Source organism: Sturnira hondurensis, unplaced genomic scaffold (assembly GCF_014824575.4).
Source record: "Sturnira hondurensis isolate 20B ecotype Veracruz unplaced genomic scaffold, ASM1482457v3 Scaffold0008196, whole genome shotgun sequence".
In the NCBI taxonomy this organism is placed as follows: Eukaryota; Metazoa; Chordata; class Mammalia; order Chiroptera; family Phyllostomidae; genus Sturnira; species Sturnira hondurensis.
In genome coordinates, this window is record NW_028080827.1 from 6,583,211 (window position 1) to 6,604,227 (window position 21,017).

Genomic DNA, 21,017 nt, shown 5'->3' on the forward strand with positions numbered 1-21,017 from the left:
CTCCTATATGTACATCAAGATCTAGCTGAAATAGTCACCTCATTGGTCACTCTGAATTATTATTCATTCGTGCACACCTCATTCTCCCATGAACTTACTACTCTAGGGCAGGAATTACGTCTTTAGTGTTTTAATGGCTAGTACACAAATATTCAATAAATGTTTATAAAAACAAAATAAATGCACCTTAGAAAGAAGTTCAATGTCTATAATAAAACTAGATATACTTCCCCAAAGGTCAACAAATTAGAATGATATAACATATAAAATCCACAAACCTGACCTACATTATATTTATTTGAATAATTTCCATCCTTTTTTCTATTTTTGCTCTAAAAAGTAGAAATAAAAGTTTAAAAAGTCAAAAGGCCTTCCATGTAATAGAAGTATCTACATAAAAAGAATATTAGATATTTCTTTATAGTATATAAATGCAAAAGTCTTTTGTGAAAGTATTCTGCAACATATAGCTATGTGACCAGGCAAGTTGTACATTAACAGCTTGGACAGTAACAAGTGCAATCCCCTCTCTCTTTATAATATCTTTAGGATATTTAACAATTAAATACTTTATTCAAGATTTCTGACTATCTATAGGCAGAATTTTAAAATATGACTGCAGCCCTGGCTGGAGTGGCTCAGTGGATTGAGGATTGGCCTGCAAACCAAAGATCACTGGTCTGATTCCCAGTCAGGGCACATGGCTGGGTTGTAGGTCAGATCCCCAGTTGGGGGTATGTAAGAGGCAACTGATCAATGTTTCTCTCCTTCTCTTTCTCCCTCCCATCCCCTCTCTCTAAAAATAAATAAATAAAATCTATTAAAAATATAACTGCTAAACTTGCATTTTATTATCCAAAAATGTTATTTTTATACCACTGCTGAATAGTCACAATAGTATTTTAAATACTGTTCAATAAATCTATTTCAAAATAATAATTAAATCATTCCTAAAACTATAAGTATCCCCAATATGCTTTAATACTTCTTTGAGTATAATGTGTGGGCCAAATACATAGCAGAAATTTGGGAAATGAGACCTGTAGTGTGAATTTTTAAGTCACTCTAGGTGACTTGTAAGCATTCTAAAATTTAGTATACATTTCATAATACTATCACAGGGCAAAGACTAATTATTTTAATTGTAATTTTTGGAAATGTAAAAAGAAATTCAAATCATACATCTTATGAAACACAAACACCACTTGCTTTAATGTACTTAAGAATATACTTTTTCAGCCCTGGCTGGTATAGCTCAGTGGACTGAGTTTGGGCCTGCGAACTAAAGGGGCACTGGTTCAAATCGCAGTCACAGTACATGCCTGGGGTGCAGGCCAGGTCCCCAGTATGGGGCACATGAGAGGCAACCACACATTGATGTCTTCCTCCCTCTCTTTTTCCTTTCCTCCCCCTCTCTAAAAATAAACAAATCTTTTTAAATACACATATATACTTTTTAAAAAAATTACTGGTAATACATACTCCTGGCATTCAAATTTCACATTGGCAGTTCTGACTATTTGTGAGTGATGGTGGAATTCTAATTCATGTAGTGATTTTTAAAGGGGTTAATAATTCTAACCATATGGGATATTCTGAATATGAAGGTGAAATAAAACACAGAACCCGGAATAATCTTAATGTTTCTCAATGTAATATGCTAGACCACTTAGCCAGTAAGTGAATTTATCTAAGCTCCTAACTCCTTCATTCAACAAAAATTTATGAGCCTAGTATGTTCCAGAAACATCCTAAGTACTTGGGATACCCCAGTGAACAGAACAAACAAAGTTCCTACCTTCATGGAGCTTACAATTAAAAAACAAGGTAAGTGCTATGGAAAAAAGTTAAAAGCAGAAGGATGGGGATTAGAATAAAGGTTGTAGGAGCAAGTGGCAAGTTTTAAAAGGGTGATCAAGGCAGAACCCACTGAGAAGATACTATTGAGCAAAGACAAAGTAGTAGGAGCGTCAGCTATCCTTTAAAGAAAGAACACTCCACACAAAAGAGCAGCCAATGCAAAGTCCCTAAAACAGGAGAATAACTGTTCTAAGAACAGTAATAATGTCAGTGTAGCTGGAGTGATATCAGAGAGGATTAACCCGGTAAATCTTAATTAGTAATATTCCAGAAAACTGAGTTTCTAAAAGGCCTAGGGATATATGGAATGTAAACCAAGTTTCTAAAAGGCCTAGGTCTTACCCTAAGCATCAGACCAAGCTGAGAGACATTCCAGACCACCTTCAGCATCAGGTCCTAAGAAGCTCTTTATTGCTAACAACTTGATTCTAAACTTTACTCTCAAAGTTTTGCACTATCATTTAATACTTACGCAATTTCTCTTATGAGAGTTTATGCCCAAGGGCTCAAAAATACAAACAGCATTACCATATGAAGCTGCAATCTAAAAAAATGAACAAAGAATTAGTATTTAGGAAAAGAAAAAAATAAAGATAACCTTCTTTTCACAATAATGTATAAACTAATTACATATAATAAAATCCTAATACAGTAGTCATGGTTTATTCCCTTCCATACACAAAACTGGAAAAGTACTGAATTTAAGAATCTCTTTTCTGTTAGCAAAAATTCAGCAGGCTTTAATTCACACATCAAATACAAGGTTGACCTATTTAAAGAAATCATCATTTTCTATAAGAATTTTCATTTGAACATAGAAATAACTTTATTAACAAAAATACATTTCAAAGCTACATCTGTGAGAAACTTTATAGTTCAGTGAATATAATAAAAAAACCATGAGTAGAAAAAGACATCAAAGAGTCATGAATATTAAAAATATATCAAACAAAATGACATTAATTACATAAGCAAACAAAAACAGGAATTGGGCAGACCATCTAGAAGAAGGAAGAGGGAAAATGGACTAAGGAGAAACCAGACAGACACAGGCTGCCCCTAGGGAAGAAGGAGTGAAGCAGACCCCTCCAGTGGACTCAGCTAGGGGTTTGAGGGTGGGGCAACTTTGCTCTAGGTCATACACCTGATAAGAGGGCACAGAAATCCCTGTGCTCCTAGAAACTACCAGGCTCCTAGAAGAGCCTGATTTCCAGTAACTCGAATGCCATTTCCCAGTTCACCCTCATCTTAGCAAGAGGGAATCAACTACAGGGAACAGACCAAAAGTCATCCCTTTTCATACCCCTGGACCTACTGGTTAACCTATGAAACGAAGTCAAGTATATATTCATTTGAGGCTAGCCAAAAAGATCCACTGTGATTTCAGGGTACTCTCACACCAATAAGTGATTTCAACAGTTACTCAACATCTAACATTCTTTGCTAGGAAAAAAACTTTCAATCCGCAATGATGGGGAAAAGCTACTTAAAATGCCTGGCTGAGGTAATAAGCCAAAAGTGTTATGAATGATCACATCCAACATCTCAATGAATGAATAAACAATAGTAGCTGACTAACATAAGGTTGTAAGTGTGAAAGTTATCACAAGGACTAGGAATAATGGAAATAAAAGGAGAGGAAAAAAAGACAATACATCAAACATATCACAATTTTGCCTTCTTTTCTTTCAACCTGGTAAGGAAAGTAGTAACATGGTTACAAACATGAAGGTCTTATATACATATTTTTTAAACTTTGCCCCCAGAGATTTGTTTATTGTGTTTATCACAGAAAATATACAATTTACTAAAATTTATCTCTGACAACTCTCATACATCTCTAGGCAGGTTTAAAGCTACCTTGCTTGGCCTAGGGAGATGAGCAATAAAAAATTAATGAAAGAAATCGGACACACTCATTGTTCCCTGAAAAGTAAACAATGCTTACTTAAGGAAGACAATGAGAAAAGCAACAAACAAGTTTCAGAAAACACCTGGAAATTCAATGTTTCAATACTAGGTCAGTTTTATCACCGGACTCTCATATTACGGTATATTTACACAACTACTAAAGCTTGATACAAGCAGCAGGATGGCACAGTAGAAACGGTATAATAATTTACTATCTGACATAAACTTGCATGATCACTATTGATCACCATGAGTACTATGATTTAATGTATCTTTGAAAAATTTATTATTACTCAGTAAAGAATAATTTCTATAACACTAAGACTTCGAATTATTATAATTATTATAGGAAAAATGTCATTTTCATACTCTTGTAGAGCCATTCAATTCTGTCACATAATATCAGCCGTACCGAACTGCTAGAGTATACCATATGCTATGTTTACTACATAAAGCCAAAATTTGATGTACAATATGCTTAAAATTTGGGGGTAGGGACACATATGATGAAATTTGAACTATTTCAAAATAAACTCTGTTTTAAAGTCTGAAGGAATGAACTTTAAGATTCTTCACTCAAAATAAACTTTCATTTAATTAATAGAAACTTTATCAAGTACATGTTATATAACAAATATCATAGTAGATACTAACAACTTGCTAAATTTCTTGATAAAAATTTAATAGTATAATTTGGGAGTGATAAGGGGTGCCAAGGACAGAAAAGTTTACTCCCCTGTCACTGGTCTAATAGCTGCTAGAATTATTAACTGTCAGAATGTCAGTACCCACAGGACTGCAAGGCCCACAGGTCTTTCAAGATAGAATACAGCTGTACAATTAATTACCACATCATCAGCTTAATGGCTCTTCACTATTTGTATGCAATCTGTCACTGAACCCACTGCTATCCATAGCCACTTAAGCAAGGTATATTAATAGGAAATAATAGGCAAAACTTGAATAAAAGGGTAAGAATATTCTGAAACTGTTAAATACATTAAAAGATATTAAATAAAGTAATTAAATCCCTTACTCTTCCATGTTGGTTAGAACACTCCACACAGCTGACCTGGATGTTTCCATGCTTAGCACCAGGAATGATCTGCACACATTCAAAGTCACTTGCCAAAATAACAATATCACAGCCTGATCCGTATGCCTAAAAAAAAGTTTTACAATATGTAAGATATGGAGCTTTTGAATTATTATTATACAATAATTTAGCTTAGATTTTGTTGCCATTGTAATGTATACTTTGACACATTTTACAAAAATTGTTAATGTAAACATGTTAAGAATATTAATTTCTAAATACTAACATTCAAAGTCACATAAAAGATGGGGTAATGACACCCCACACATTATCATTCAACAACTGCTGCTCATAGGAGAAGTGTTCTTTCAGTTCTTAAACACTACAGCCTCTGTCCTGCAGGTCATATGAATCATGCTGCTTAGAGCGTCTCTCCAAAGCTCATCTCAGTAAACCCTAAAGAATAAAACCTCCATCTGAAAGTACTAAGGTACTGAAGGCTGGGACTGTGTTCCCAGGGTTCAAACCAGGCTTCAGAAAGATAGAGATCAGATGCATTTTCCAACACAATTCCACATGGCTTAAGGAGCTAGTTAAGTAGACATGAAACCCTGAGACAGAATTACATGCACTAAGGCAAACACTTAACTTAAACTCATCAACTACCTAAGTGAATCCATGATGCAGCCTGCCTGCTCCTCCCCCCCCCACCCCGACCATCTTACCAAACAAGAGAAAGAGAGGAAACCAACCCCAACTGGTTTCACATGCACCAAAAAAAAAAAAAAAAGCTAAAGAAAATAAAAGATAAACTGATCCATACAAAATGTTGACAAATAGAACTACACGGTCTGGAAAATAAAGTAAAACACAAAATTAGGTCCTGGAAAATTCCCTTGTTCAACATAACTGTAGTGAGTAAAACCACGTACTTCTTCCTATTGCCAAACATTTTGGTGCATGCTATTCCTGTTTTGCAACTCTGTGAATTTTATGATGACATAAGGGACAAAAGTTAGCAAACATTTTTATTCCTCTTCCAAAGTCACCTTATGATTAAATACTCAAAGCAACCTAACAATCTAATTCTCAAGTGAAAAAAGCTGCATTAAAAGCAACAGAAGTACAAAATTTACAAGATATTTTTTCTCACTAGTTCTACGGTAGTGATATGGTAATGCCCTACAAAATACTGATACTCAATAATCAGGCCTGACATGTCCGGACACCTAAGTCAGACCTATGCTCTGAAGAGGTCCACATATGGCTGTTAATCTTTAAAATTATACTATCAAAACAATATTACCCTTGAACAACATTTCACAATTTCCAAAGTGTTATAGCATTATCTCAGCAAAGTGGATGATGGAAATAGCACCAACTTCATCTGGTTTGGAATTACACACACAGGATTTTTAATTACTGTTCTGAGGTACTGTGTGATCTTAAGCAAGTTACTTAAGCTCTCTGAGCATTTTCTCTTGTGGTAAAATGGAATAAAGAATACTTAGCTCCTAGGGTAATGGTAAAAATGAAATCAGATAATCTATTTGTATAGTACTTACCACATATCATTCAATTAAGAAACAAAACAGTGCACAATATTCCAAGCCTGAGCCAGGAACTGGGAATACAAACCACAAGATATGATCTCAGTGTGTCTAATGGGAAGATGAACAAGTGAATCACCAATCACAACTACATAACAAACTGCCAGGTCCAAGATATCCAGAAAATACTAGCAGAAGACAGAAGGGTCTCCACAAATGTTTTATTACCCCTGCTTTAATCTTTGCAGCAAATTTGGAAGATATATTCATTATCACTGTAATATAATGATTCAAGTTCATTCACTTGTCCAATATCTCATAGTTAGTAAATGGAAGCTGTTCAGACTCAGGCCCCTACAATTCTTATTTTCTATCCCCTGACATTACTTCTCAAAAGACATAAAATACTCCAGTCATTAGCATACTTGCCTCTCTAAAACTGGGCCATCCCTAGCAACTGTTACTGTGGACAAAGAGGCTCTTATTGTTCATTCAGTCATTAAACAGGATGTTTACTCTTCCCTAGATGTTCATAATTGCCACATCTTTTCCAGAGGAGATGCATCATACTCCCTACCTGTAGGGAGTCTTCCCATTTTTCTGATCCTGCAATAGTTCTCAAACCTGGCTGCATCAAAATTGCCCAGGGAACTTGTTAAATACACAAATTGCTTGGTCCCACCCCAAACTTACTAAATCAGAATTGTCATGAATAAAAGAATTTGGCAAGCCCTGGCTGCTGTAGCTCGGTGGATTGAGCGCGGGCCTGCAAACCAGAGTATCACGGTTCAATTCCCAGTCAGGGCACATGCCTGGGTTGCAGGCCAGTTCCCAGCAGGGGACAGACGAGAGGCAACCATACATTGGTATTTCTCTCCTTCTCTCCTTCTCTTCCCCTCTAAAGATAAATAAAGTCTTAAAAAAAGAATTGACAAATAAATCTATCAAAATTTAAATTCAATACACTCTTTGAGCAAATAAATCTCTATTTCACTCTATACACACACCTTGCCAAAAAGTTTGCCAAAAATATATAGAAGAATTTTCGCTGACTCATTATTTATGGTAGCAAAAACTGAAAATAATCATACTACCCATCAGTAGAGGAGTGGTTGAATAAATTAGTATATAGCCTTACACTGGAATACTATGCAGCTACTGAAAGTTTAGAGACCAACAGTCGAAAATGGTCTCAAATCCCTATCAAACTAGTGATTACCATCATAATGAAACAATTATGTCTGGCACTGGTTTCCTGTGAAAGTACAGTGAGATGATGCCTGCCATTTATATAATATCCAGGGTCATAGCCAGAATAGAATCCCCTAAATTATTGCACACCAAGCTCTTACAAAAATACAGAATATTATTCTTCATCTTCTCTAAAGAGGCTAAGACACAAATAACCCAAGTGTGGAGGAAGAGGGGACTCACAGTCAGTACTGAGTCACATGCATTCTATAACTGAAGGCTCATAAGACTGCAGTGGTTTATATAAACATGTGTTTAGTGTCTGCCTGATTCCCAGTACTGAAAGGTCCATCAGAATAAGGACCATGTCCTTGTTCACCACTGTAGTCCCAGGACCTAGCACATAAGCAGCCCTCAGTAAATATCTGTATATAACTAATAAATAATTCAAAATCTTCCTGATGTCTGGCTCCAGAAGCCTAAGTACCTACAAACTTGGTCAAAGAACATGGAGTTCAGACAGCTGACATAACCTAATTTGGCCAAGTCTATGACAGTAGCTATAAAGAGAGAGATTTTGGCTGATTTTTGCAGTCTAACAGTATCATGGATTTAGAAGGCCTACCAGAAGGGAATTTACTAAAGCATTTCTTAATAATTTACCATTTATTGAATACCTATTATGATCAGGCAGTCTGCTAGGGTCTTTATGAATATTACATCTTCACAGGCCCTCTTTTAAAGATGGAGAAACTGAGGCCCAGAAAGGATAAGTAATTTGCCCAAGTTCATAGGAAGATGCATTTGCTTCATAATAAAGCCCCTGCTTTTTCCATGCAACACCCCACTTTTATTCCATTAGATGTCTTGTCAGTGCTAGAAGGTCCATGTTCAACTTTGTAATCTCAAGTGTAAATATCTTTGTAAGATATTTACCACAGCACCTTGCCCGTAGTAAATACTCAGTAAAGACCAATAGCTGCGAAGGTTTATACAAACTCTATAATTATTCAAGATATTACCACTGTCTCAATTTTTGGTCAAAAGCAAATTTGTTCCATCCTTCTTTTTCAGAACCCAGTTTAACCAGAGGAAAATGAACGAGTTGTGCAGAAGAGGGTGCTCACAGAGTATAAAGTAAATACTAAAATGACCCCCCAAAATATGGGATATGGGCTCCCTTGCACTAGATAAATGAAACATCTTTGACTTAGCTGAGGATAAACTAACTCCTCAAGATGTGGAAGACAAGCCACGGGACCATCAGAGGGAAGCAGGAAAAAAGGGGACCAACCAAGACTTTTCTGGAGCAAATGGAATGCCTTAACCAGGTTGTCCTCCTCTGGGTTCCTGGTAGAACTGCCCCTGGGCCACCGCGCCATGCAAGTGTCTTGCATTCCTAACAGTACTGGCCCATAAAACATTTTCTCCCAAAGATAAGGAACTCCACCCAAACACACAGGTAAGACCCAGAGAAGAGGGAGAGTCACAAAAACACCCTTTCCTTCCATTCATGTGGGAGGATTTCTACTGTAGAAGGACTGAGCTGTCCTTATGATGATAAAGAATGAATAACTAGCGAACAATAACTCATAACTAAGAGACAATCCTGTACTGAGTTCAAAAATCAATGGCACGCTTTAAAAATATTAATCCTCACTTGTTTTATAAACATTGGGGTGCATAGGCTCTTTTGGATTGGCACAATTTACAATTGCCAAGAGTTGGAAGCAACCTAGATGCCCATCAGTAAATGACTGGATCAAAAAACTATGGTACATTTACACAATGGAATTCTATGCAGCAGAAAGAAAGAAGGAGCTCCTACCCTTTGCAACATCATGGATGGAAGTGGAAAGCATTATGCTGAGTGAAATAAGCCAGGCAGTGAAAGACAAATACCATATGATCTCACCTTTAACAGGAACCTAAACAACAAAACAAGCAAGCAAAATATGACCAAAGACACTGAAATTCAGAACAGGCTGACAGGAACCAGAGGGGAGAGGGGAGAGAATCCCAGGGGAAAGGGGGAAGGATTCACATGAACAAGTATAAAGGACACATGGACAGTAACTAAGGTGGGGGGTGGAAATGGGAGGGAGGTGGGGAGTACTGGGGAGGTGGAGGGGCAGGGCTGGAAATATAAGACAGAAAACTGTACTTGAACAAGAATTAAATAAAATTTTAAAAAATATATTAATCTTCACTTGTTTTAGCCTTACAGTTGCAGACCAAATCCATCCTATTAGGAAAGAGAGATGTTATCCCCGCTTTGAGCATTGAATCTAACAACCCAGAGTGTAATGGGTGTAAGTCACAGATGGTCTCAAGAGGTCTCTGAAGTCCTGGAAATTATATATAAAGTCACAAGAATGTACTTGTTTCCCCTGGGTCCACAGATCTCATGATTAGTTTGTCTAAAATAATCTCTTCTTTAGACAGTGTGTCACATTATCTCACAATAATTACATGGGAGCTAATAACTTGAGTGTTTATTACTGAGATTCTTTTCTTTGTTTTTAGTTGTGATATCCAAAACTTCATTTAAAAAGCCTTGTCAATTAACTGAGGCTGGAAAACAAAGTAACTGTTTTCTTTTACCTCATTAAAATGTTACACTTGATGGAAAAGATTAAATATCTTCTGAAGTCATAAAGTACTCTGAATTAGCATACTATCATTACCTTAATAAAGGTATCATTGCCATCTCCAGAGTGTTTAATGTTTCTGTGATCAGTGACTAAGCAAATCCAAACAGGCATAACACACTCTGCCTCCTCTGACTTCAGTTTTACACGTAACTGCCTTGACTACACCACTTTCAAAAAAGCAAACAACTAATACTCATATTCTACAAACACTGTTCTACTTTATCAAATTTACTTTTTAAGTCTTAGATAAATTAAACTGTAAAGAAAAGGCATAGAACCCTTTTTAAACCTTATAGAAACATAACCTTTCCTGTAAGAATTCAGAATACAAATAATTACATTGGCATTTCCTAAGGAGTAGCTGGATGCTTTAACATCCTGGTAGTTTCAAGGTCAAAGTTTGAGATCATTGAGAACCGCTGACAGATGTCTAAATTTTAAAGACAAAGAAAAGCACTGATGAATCCAGAGGTATAAGGTATGTTGAGAGGTTTGCCTACTCTAAGGCAGTTTAGTCTCACCCAGTTTTACTGTTAAACTCCCACCGCTCCCTGAGAGGGAGATGTGATTCATGGAACTATGTTCACTCTTCTACAAATGAGGGCGTATGTTAAGCGTTAGAAAAATAATTACTAAAAAGCAGTACTTATTAAAAGCCTACTGGGTAACAGGTATTGTACTATGCATTCCCAGTCTTTCTTTTGATCTGAGAAGTTGGTTGTTAATCCCACTTTAATATAAGGAAATGAAAGTTCATATGGTTTAACCAAGGTGATAAAATAACCACATGCTAGGATGCAAACACAGGTTTCTTTAGATGTTTTATCCACTTAAATAATGACCATCTTCTATAGGTTTTATATTGCTCAGATTTTTGTTTTTATTGGTTAATCACATAAATTCATTTAAATTCTTCATTTCTGCTGTGATCTTTCCTCTATTCATAAACAGAAAGCAAAAGAGAAGACAGGGTTATCTGGGTTTTAATGGTTACTTGGTTGTATACCAAGTTATCTTAAGAAAATACTTTTGGGAAGCCAATGCGGACCTATGAAAATCCTAGAACTAAGAAAACAAAGCACAGATTAACAGAAATTTTCCAATATCGTTTCCCTCTCTTCATTTTAGTCACCTAATTAAAATTCTAACTGCTATGATGCTCTCAGAATTAAAAATTAACTTCTAGCCCTTGCCGAGTAACTCAATTGGTTACAGCATCGGCAATCCCAGGTCAGGGCACATACAAGAATCAATCAATGAATACATAAGTGAGTGGAACAACAAATCAATGTTTTTCTCTTTCTTCCCCCCCCCAATCAATAAATACACATCAATCAATAAATAAAATAGACAAATAGGCTTCACTATTAATCTAGAGCTTTCATATATTACTTATCCATTAAAGCCACCTATGAGGTAAATGATTTTAAATGTTTAATTTTATGTTTTCAGTAACAAGATTTTTTTATACAGAAAAAACACATGTACTAAATTTTTAAACTAAATTTAACTTGACTTTTCATCTTGACTATCTCTCCTCATTCTGAAGGAATGATCACTTAAAAGTTACCTATGAACCCTTCCTGAAATGTTTAGTGTACATACAAGTGTATCTATGTATAAATCTTTTTGTAACAAAAAGGGATTATGCTAGACACAATTCTGCAACTTTTTTCCACTTAATTAATATATCTTGAAATTCTTCCATATCAGCAAAGAAGGAACTACTTCATCCTTATTAATTGTTGCATAATATTCTATTTTGTGGCTCTGTCATAATTAATGTAGGTTGTTTCCAGTTTTTTACCATCAAAGAAAAAAATACTTCAATAAATATCTGTATTTAAAATATATTATGCATTACTGATACTATGCATATGTGTACAAGTATACCATAGGATAAATTCTAAAATATAATTTGCTTGGTATGTGATTAAAATTTAGTAACAACTGTAAACTGGCCTCCAAAAAGATCACACTTCCTGTGTACATAAAAGTATCTATTTTTCCACTTTCTCACTTAACCTGATCATTATCAAACATTTTAATCTTTCCAATCCAACAAAACCTGGCAGCTCCCTGTCATTTTCATTTTTATTTTTATTAGGAAGAACGCTGAGCACCTTTTCGTTATTCATTAGCCATTTATATTTACTTTTCTGCAAACTGCATTATTCATGTTACTGGTCTGTTTTCAACTGGGTCTTTAGTCTTGTTATTGTTCTAAATCAGGGGTGTCAAACTCATTTTCACCAGGGGTCACATCAGCCTCACAGTTGCCTTCAAAGGGCTGAATGTAACTTCAGCTTCTTAACACTCCTAGTTAAGGAGTAGTTACATTTATACAGTCCTAAAACTATTTTGGCCCTTTGAAGGCAACCACAAGGCTGATGTGGCCCCCAATGATGAAAATAAATTTGACAGCCCTGTTCTAAACTATTTAAGAGTTCTTTATAGAAATCATTCTTTGTTACAAATAGCTAACAAGTTGTCTTACTATAAGTTTCTTCACATAAAATGAAACCCTTATCAACTTCTGCCCATCACCACCAGCCCATCACCACCAGCCCTCCCCAAAATAAACAAAACTCCTGTCATTCAGATACATCCTCACTACAGTGAGAAAGGGGGGAGGGTAGTAATTAAATAAGCAGCTCTTCTTGCCACATAACTAAGAATACACTTTACTGAGATGACCCATTCTAATCACCTAAAGCCCACTCAAGAATGCTCAACGAGCAAAATAAATGTATGAGAAGCTAATCAGTATTCAAAAAGCTTAGAGCAAAAACATTACCTAAATTAACAACAGGTGGAGCATTGTCAGACCTAATCTAATCAAGACTACTTGTGTGGTAACAAGGGGACGGTTCCTCTTAGAAAACAACTCATATCAGGATTTGCAAAAGTAACAGACTACTCACAAGTAGCAGGAGAAAAAAGCAAAGCTGTAAGTGGTATGCTGAGTAAAACATAAGGCAAAGTTTAATAATATGTAAAAACAAAAATCTATGACCAAAAAAACACAAAATTTTTAAAAATGTATTACAAGTGTTTGTGATTAAGTGGTAAGAGACAAAATGAATTTTAATTTCTTCCTAACAACCCCCCAAAAGTAAATGTTCTAAAAAAAGTAAAACTTTCTTTAAAATTAAAACTTAGAACTTAAAAAAGAACTATTTTATTATGAGTCAAAACCTAGCCAAACTGGATAATTTACTAACAAAATAGAGTTACAACAAATTCTAAATACTAAGATTAAAAAAATAAACATACACACAAAACACGGCCACCTGCAGTCCAGACTAAGCCTATTTCTGTGTCTGCGAACAAAACCTGTTTCTAATTTACTCATGCTAGTATCATCTGAAGGGAAAATGAGACCTGGTAAAGAGCAATGTAATAATTAATTAATTTGCTCTAATTAACCATTACAAAACCAGCTCTGTGTCCAGCTGGCCTACCTTCTCATTAAAAGGTAGGCCTGGGAGTAGAAACCAAAATCATCTCTTATAAATATGTCAGTGCTAAGAATAAACCATTCAAAATGCTAACTATCAGAAATTTCTAAAGGAAAGCATAGTCACACTGGTAAAAATAAGCCCCGTGGACTAGCGAACATGCATAAAAACCTAGAGCCACTTTTCAGCCTCTAATGCCTTCTCTAAAGCTTAGAGTACAGAACAATTTGCCTCATGGAGAATAGTAAAGTAAAACACTCCTTTCTACAGTGGCTACTTTAAAGAAATTAAATAAACATTTTTTGAGCATTAAGTTACTAGAAACATAAAATAAGTGACTCACACTGTTTCTCAGTTGGTTCTTAATACATTTTACATTTGAAAAAATTTTAAAGTTAATAGTACACATATTACATGATATATAGCAATATTAATATGATGTTTATGACAACTACCAATTATTTTGTAATTACTGGATATTTCCAAAAAATCATTTAACCTAAGTGTTCATATTTTGAGCAAGACATTCCTGACAGTGCTCAAAAAAATAGTTCCCAAATAATGCAATGAAAATATTAAATTGTAATTAAAGTTTCAATACAGCAGATATAATGAAAAGAATCCATTCCGGAGAATCTAGAGGTGCTAACCCTGACTATAACAACAGGAAAATCACAATCTCTCTATAGATGTCTCCTTCACCAGTCAAAGGAAAGACTGACTAGAGCACGTTTCAGACTCCTTTTAAGTTATAAAATTATAAGGTTGCACAAATTTGCTTCAAAAAGTCCTGAGAAAAGATTAAATAACCCAGTGTGCACTATTTTATATAGAGCTCAATTTCGCATTTTTTTTTTATCTTGTGACTCTTTTCTTTACTCACAGGTGACAGGAGGCAAGGGTGGTCTAGAATAATGACCAGTGGCTAACAGCCAGCTGGAAAAGATGAGATACGCCAATCGAAAACCATGCTGGGGAACTTAAACCAAAACAACCAGAGTCAACAGAAAGAGTTGAGAGCTGAGAAGTCATGCATATTCAAAAATAAGGCTGCTATTAAGTACCATGTGCAATTTGAAAATCTTTTTATTTTAAATTTATTTATTTATTTATTTTTAGAGGCAGGGGGAGAGAGAAAGAAAGGGAGAGAAATATCAATGCATGAGAGATACATTACTGGTTGCCTCCTGCACACCCCCAACTAGGGACCTGGCCCACAACCCAGGCATGTGCCCTGATTGGGAATTGAACCAGCAACCTCTCTGTTCACAGGCCAGCACTCAATCCACTGAGCCACACCAGCCAGGGCACAACTGAAATAAAAACCACCAGTTTAAAAAGCTAATGGGTCATCTGATCAATTAACATATCCAAAAATAAGAACAAGCTTATGAGAAAACAAGTGCAGTATATAACATCCCCAAGAAAAGTCAGTCTTGATTCCACCAGATTTTTAGGTTCCCATCACTCTGAAGCCCAGCTGCTCTTCCTCAATGGTGTGCCCAGTATCCTGAAATAAGCCTCGTTTTTAACTTTAGTTCATCTGTCCCTTTCCCTGACTAAAACCAAAACTGGTACAAAGATTGGAGATATTCAGAGCAGGACTTCAAAGAAAATGTATAATGGGCCATGATATTAGAATAAGGAATGCAATAAGGATGCGAGGATGGAAAACTAGCAAAAATTACAGGCTGTATAATAGAGATACAGGTACTAAGGTAGTCATGTATGATCCCTTGGGACCCAGAATACAAACCTAGAGAGAGTAATGCTTTGGAACACTGGATAGACAAATGTAGTTTCTTCAGTCTTAAATAAAGAATGCAAAAAAGCAATGAGCAAGAAGAGTATGGTGCACCTGTCACTCTCATATACTCTTGAGTATAAAACCAAATGGCTTTTCTATGAAACAATTTGATAATATGAATTAAGAGACTATATAGAGATTTAAGTACTTTGATTCATTAAGTACTTTGATTCAAAAAGTACTATTTTTAGGACTCTAGCCTCAGAAAACACTCACACATGGAAATAAACATTACAACTAGTACTGAAATGTTTGTCGTGGCCTTATTTAAAATAATTTAAAATAGGGACCACCTAAACACCCCATTCTAAGAAAATTATGTTTTATCATATCATGTATACTGTCCATCTTACAGACAATTTCTAGAAGAAGACTGTCCCCACCCAATCCTTCTGAAAGAACAGCCTTGGCAGACCATATGAGCAACACCCACTGCAAACAACTGATTAGACCAGGGCTTAACGCTTAACTCCAACAACCATGAATTTCATACCAAAAGCTATAGGCTGGCCAGCACAGATGATGAAATTATCAAAGACAGACTTCTAGTCAAGATGGAGGCATAGGTAAACAAGGTTTGTCTCATCTCACAACCAGAGAAAAAATTACAAGTAAACTACAGAACAAATATCATCTATAATCGTCAGAAAATTGAGCTGTTTGAAAGTTCAACAACCAATGAACTAAAGGAGTCACATTCATCCAGACGGCTAGTACATGCCCAGAAACCTGAAATGGATGATTCCACACCCATGTGTGGTGGATAAAAGTCAGGAGGAATACCTTGGGAGTGAAGAATCCCTGCCCCACACCAAACCACCCAGCCCAGGGTTCCAGTGCCAGGAAGATAAGTCCCATAACTTCTGGCTTTTAAAAATGAGTAGGGGTTCGGGCGGCAGAAGAAACTGCAGGACTCTCAAGAGTCTCCTCTTAAAGGGCCCACAAAGACTTAGGACTTAATGCAGACTCACTCCCTCTGGGCTCCAGCACTAGGGCAGCAGCTGGAAGGACACCAGTGGCATATGGAGAGAAACCGAAATACATGACATCAGGGCAAGTGCCAGGGGACAGCTTCCTCTTGGAAAAAAATCCAAAGGTCAGACAGTGGCACTGTCCCTTTTCTGAGCCCTCCCACATAAAGAGCCACAGAGCAGTGACACTGTATCTGAAACTCCATCAACCTAGTTCACACAGGCTGCCCTGCTCAAGCAATTACCTAAGGCTCCACCCCATCCAACTTACTAGTGCACTTTTCCACCACAAGCCATGCTACTAAGACAGGGAGTCAACACAACTCCACCTAATACATAGAAACAAACACAGGGAGGCTGCCAAAACAAAAAGACAAAGAAATATGTCCCAAATGAAAGAACAGAACAAAACTCCAGAAAAAGAACTAAGCAAAATGGAGATAAGCAGAGTGTCACTCTATCAGATGCAGAGTTCAAAACACTGGTTATTAGGATGTTCAAGGAACTCACTGGGTACTTCAACAGCATAAAAAAGACCCAGGCAGAAATGAAGGTTATACTAAGTGAAATAAAAAATAATTTACAAGGAACCAATAGTGGAGGGAAGGAAGCTGAGAATCAATGATTTGGAATGTAAGGAGGAAAAAAACATTCAATCAGAACAACCAAAAGAAAAAAGAATCTGAGAAAAAACTATAAGCTAAGGAACCCCTGGGACATCTTCAAAAGTACCAACTTTCATCTCATAGGGGTGCCAGAAGAAGAAAAAGAGCAAGAAATTGAAAACTTACTGAAAAAATAACTACAGAAAACTTTCCATATTAGGCACAGGAGATAGACATACAAGTCCAGGATGCACAGAGTCCTAAGCAAGATGAATGCAAAGAGACCCACTCCAAGACACATCATAATTAAAATGCCAAAGGTTACAGATAAAGAGAGAATCTTAAAAGCAGCAAGAAAAGAGTTACCTACAAAGGAGTTCCCATAAGACTGTCAGCAGATTTCTCAAATGAAAATTTGCAGGCAAAAAGGGATTGGCAGGAAGTATTCAAAGTGATGAAAAGCAAGGACCTACAACCTAGATTACTTTATCTAGCAAAGCTATCATTTGGAATGGAAGGGCAGTTAAGTACTTCCCAGACAAGGTGAAGCTCAAGGAGTTCATTATCACCAAGCCCTTAATATATGAAATGTTAAAAGGACTTATTTAAGAAAAAGAAGATCAAAACTATGAACATTAAAATGGCAATAAATGCCCTGACTGGTGTGGCTCAGTGGACTGAATGCCAGCCCACAAATCAAAAAGTCACTGTTTTGATTCCCGTTCAGAGCATATGTCTGAGTTGTGTGCCAGGAGGTCAGTAGAGGGCATGCGAGAGGCAACCAATTAATGTTTCTCTTGCACATCAATGTTTCTCTCCCACTTTCTCCCTCCATTCCTGCTCCCTGAAAATAACTAAAATCTTTTTTTTTTAAAGGTTAATAAGCCTGGCTACTATAGCTCAGTGGATTGAGCACAGGCCTGTGAAGCAGAGTCACCAGTTCGATTCCCAGTCAGGGCACATGCCTGGGTTGTGGGCCAGGTCCCCAGTAGGGGGCATGTGAGAGGCAACCACACACTGATGTTGCTCTCCCACTCTTTCTCTTTCCCTTCCCCTCTCTCTAAAAATAAGTAAATAAAATATTTTTAAAGGTTAATAACATAAAAGTAAAATAAAATGGCAATAAATTCACAACTACCGACAACTGAATCTAAAGAACAGCCTGAGCAAACAAGCAGAACAGAAATAGAATCATAGATATGGCCCTGGCTGGTGTAGCTCAGTGGATTGAGCACGGGCCTGCAAACCACACGATCGAGGTTCAATTCCCAGTCAGGGCACATGCCTGGGTTGCAGGCCAGTTCCTAGCAGGGGACTCACGAGAGGCAACCACACATTGATATTTCTCTCCTTCTCTCCTTCCCTTCCCCTCTAAAGATTAAAAGATATTTTAATATCTTTTAAAATAAATAGATATTAAAATTAAATATTTTAATATCTTTTAAAAATAAAATAAAAATAAATTCTATTTTAATAAATAAAATCATAGATATGGAGATCATTTGGAGCGTTATCAGCTGGGAGGTGGATGGGGGAGAATAGGGGAAAAGGTGCAGAGATTAAGAAGTACAAATTGGTAAGTACAGAATAGAGAGGGGGGATGTTAAGAACACTTGAGAAAGTGGAGTAGCCAAAGAACCTATATGCACGACCCATGGACATGAACTAAGCAGGAGACTGCTGGAGGGAGTTGGGGTATCAGGTGGAGGGGAGCAAAAGGGAAAAATTGGGACAACTGTAGTAGCATAACCAATAAAATATATTTTAAAAATTATCAAAGACATTAAAGTGATTAATATAAAAATCCTTATAAAAATATATAGGTGAACATGGTGAACACTCTCAAATCAATAATCTCTCTTCATCTTAGAAAAGAAGAGCAAAGCAAATTAAAAGCATGCAGAAGGCAGGATGTTAATAAAGATCAGAGCAGAAATCAACAAAATTGAAAACAAAAACAATAGTGAATATGAATGAAATCAAAATCTTGTTCTTTGGAAAAGGTCAATAAAACATATAAACTTCCTGCAAGACAAAGAAAAAAAGCCACAAATTACCAACATCAACAATAAAGGAAGGGACATCAGTACTAAAGTTGCTGGCATTAAAAGAGTAACAATGAAATACACTATGAACATCTCTATACCCATAAATGAGACAATAAAATAGATGAAAATGATTCATTCTACCAAAAAAAGAAACTATAAAAACACAAAGGACATGAAATATATTTCCTAAATAATCTTTAACTATGAAAGAAATCAAATGTGTAGTTAAAAACCTTCTGAAAAAGAAAACTCCAGGCCCAGATGGTTTCATTGGCAAATTCTAACATTCACAGAATGAATGACACCCGTTCCTCATGATCCCTGACAGAAAACAGAAAAGGAATACTTCAAAACTCATTTTATGAAATCAATATTACAATGATACTAAAAAACAAAAAAGGGAAAAAACTATCGATCAATATCCTCAATGAACACTAACACAAAAACACTCAATAAAATATAAGCAAATCAAACCCAGCCATATGTAAAAAAGATAATACATATCATAACCAGCCAGGGCTTATACTATCAATAAAAAGTGATTCAATTTGCAAAAATCAATGTAGTCCACCACATTAACAGTCTAAAGAAGAAAATCCACATGACCATATCAATTGATGAAGAAAGAACATTTGACAATATTCAAGATCCTTCCATAATAAAAACTTTCCTCAAAAAAAGAAACAGAAGAAAACATTCTCAACCTAAAGGGCATCTACAAAAAGCAGAAACCAAAACCAATGCCCAGCACTAGTCAGTACAGTAAGTACCATAAAGCAAATTGGACATGCCTGAAGATAGGATTAGCAAACGGATTAGAAGAAACCATCCAGAATGCTGCAGAGGATAAAACAAAATGCAAAGGAGAGGGTATTAGACACAGAAATAGAGTAAGTCTAATACATGTTTAATACAGCCAGTGCACTTACACAAACCTACATGTTCTAGCCTACTACGCACCTAGGCTGTGTGGTTCAGCCTTCCGCTCCTAGACTACAAGCCTGTACACATGTCATTGCACAAAACAGCCCAGGATTAAAACAAAAACAAAAGAAAATGATGTAATCAAGAGAAGCAGTGAACACAAGACATAGGAGGCTGCTGCCAGTGTAGCACAGCACACTGTTTACAGCAAGCCTTTTTTGTTAAGTAGAAAGGGTACCCTCTAAAATTACAACAGAATAGGAAGTATATAAATCAGTAACACGGTTATTATCACTAACAAGTATTATGCACTGTACATAATTGTATGTATCATACTCTTACACGACTGGCAGCAGGTTTATTCACACCCACATCACCATGAACACATAAGCCACGTGCTGCACTATGAAGTTAGGACAGCTACAACACAAGGAGTTTTTCAGTTCCATTATGAACTTATGGCACCACCTGCATCTATGCAGTTGAAGACCAAAATGCTATTAAGCAGTGACTGACAATATTAGTCTCACTAACCTCACTGACCTAGCAGTGAGGTCAGTGGTGCAGAGGCAATAACTGAAAAGATATTAGGTGAAAGTTTTCCAGATTTGATGAAATACATCAATTCACAGATTTAAAAATCTCAAAAGTCCCAAACAGGACTGAAAAAAGAATATGCACACCTAGGCACAACATAGTAAAACTCCTGAAAGACAAAAAAAAAAAAAACTGTTAAAAGCAGCTAGAGAAAATAAAATACAACTTCTAAAGAAGTAATAGGCCAGCAACTGATTTCTCAACAGAAACTGTAGAGGTCCAAAGACAAAGGACTGATATCATCAGGGTGCTGAAAAGAAAACTGCCATTTTGACCTCGCAAAAGTGTCTTTCGAGAATATAATAAAATACAGGCATTTTCAGACAAGCAAAGGGTGACATTACAATGCCAACCAATCCACACAGAGGAAATTCTAAAGGTTCTCCAGGGAGAAAATGACCC

The 21,017-nt window shown here is 36.2% G+C and overlaps 1 protein-coding gene across 2 annotated transcripts in view; it reads right to left on the reverse strand.

Moving 5' to 3' along the window:
- DMXL2 (Dmx like 2) overlaps window positions 1-21,017 on the reverse strand; it is a 133,178-nt gene that overhangs the window by 100,643 nt on the left and 11,518 nt on the right. For both annotated transcript variants that reach the window (XM_037054633.1, XM_037054632.1), the window contains exons 2-3: window positions 4,808-4,933; window positions 2,333-2,404 (exon numbers count right to left, since the gene is read on the reverse strand). In XM_037054633.1, the coding sequence (XP_036910528.1) occupies window positions 2,333-2,404; window positions 4,808-4,933 (198 nt within the window). The remainder of the gene's footprint in view (window positions 1-2,332; window positions 2,405-4,807; window positions 4,934-21,017) is intronic.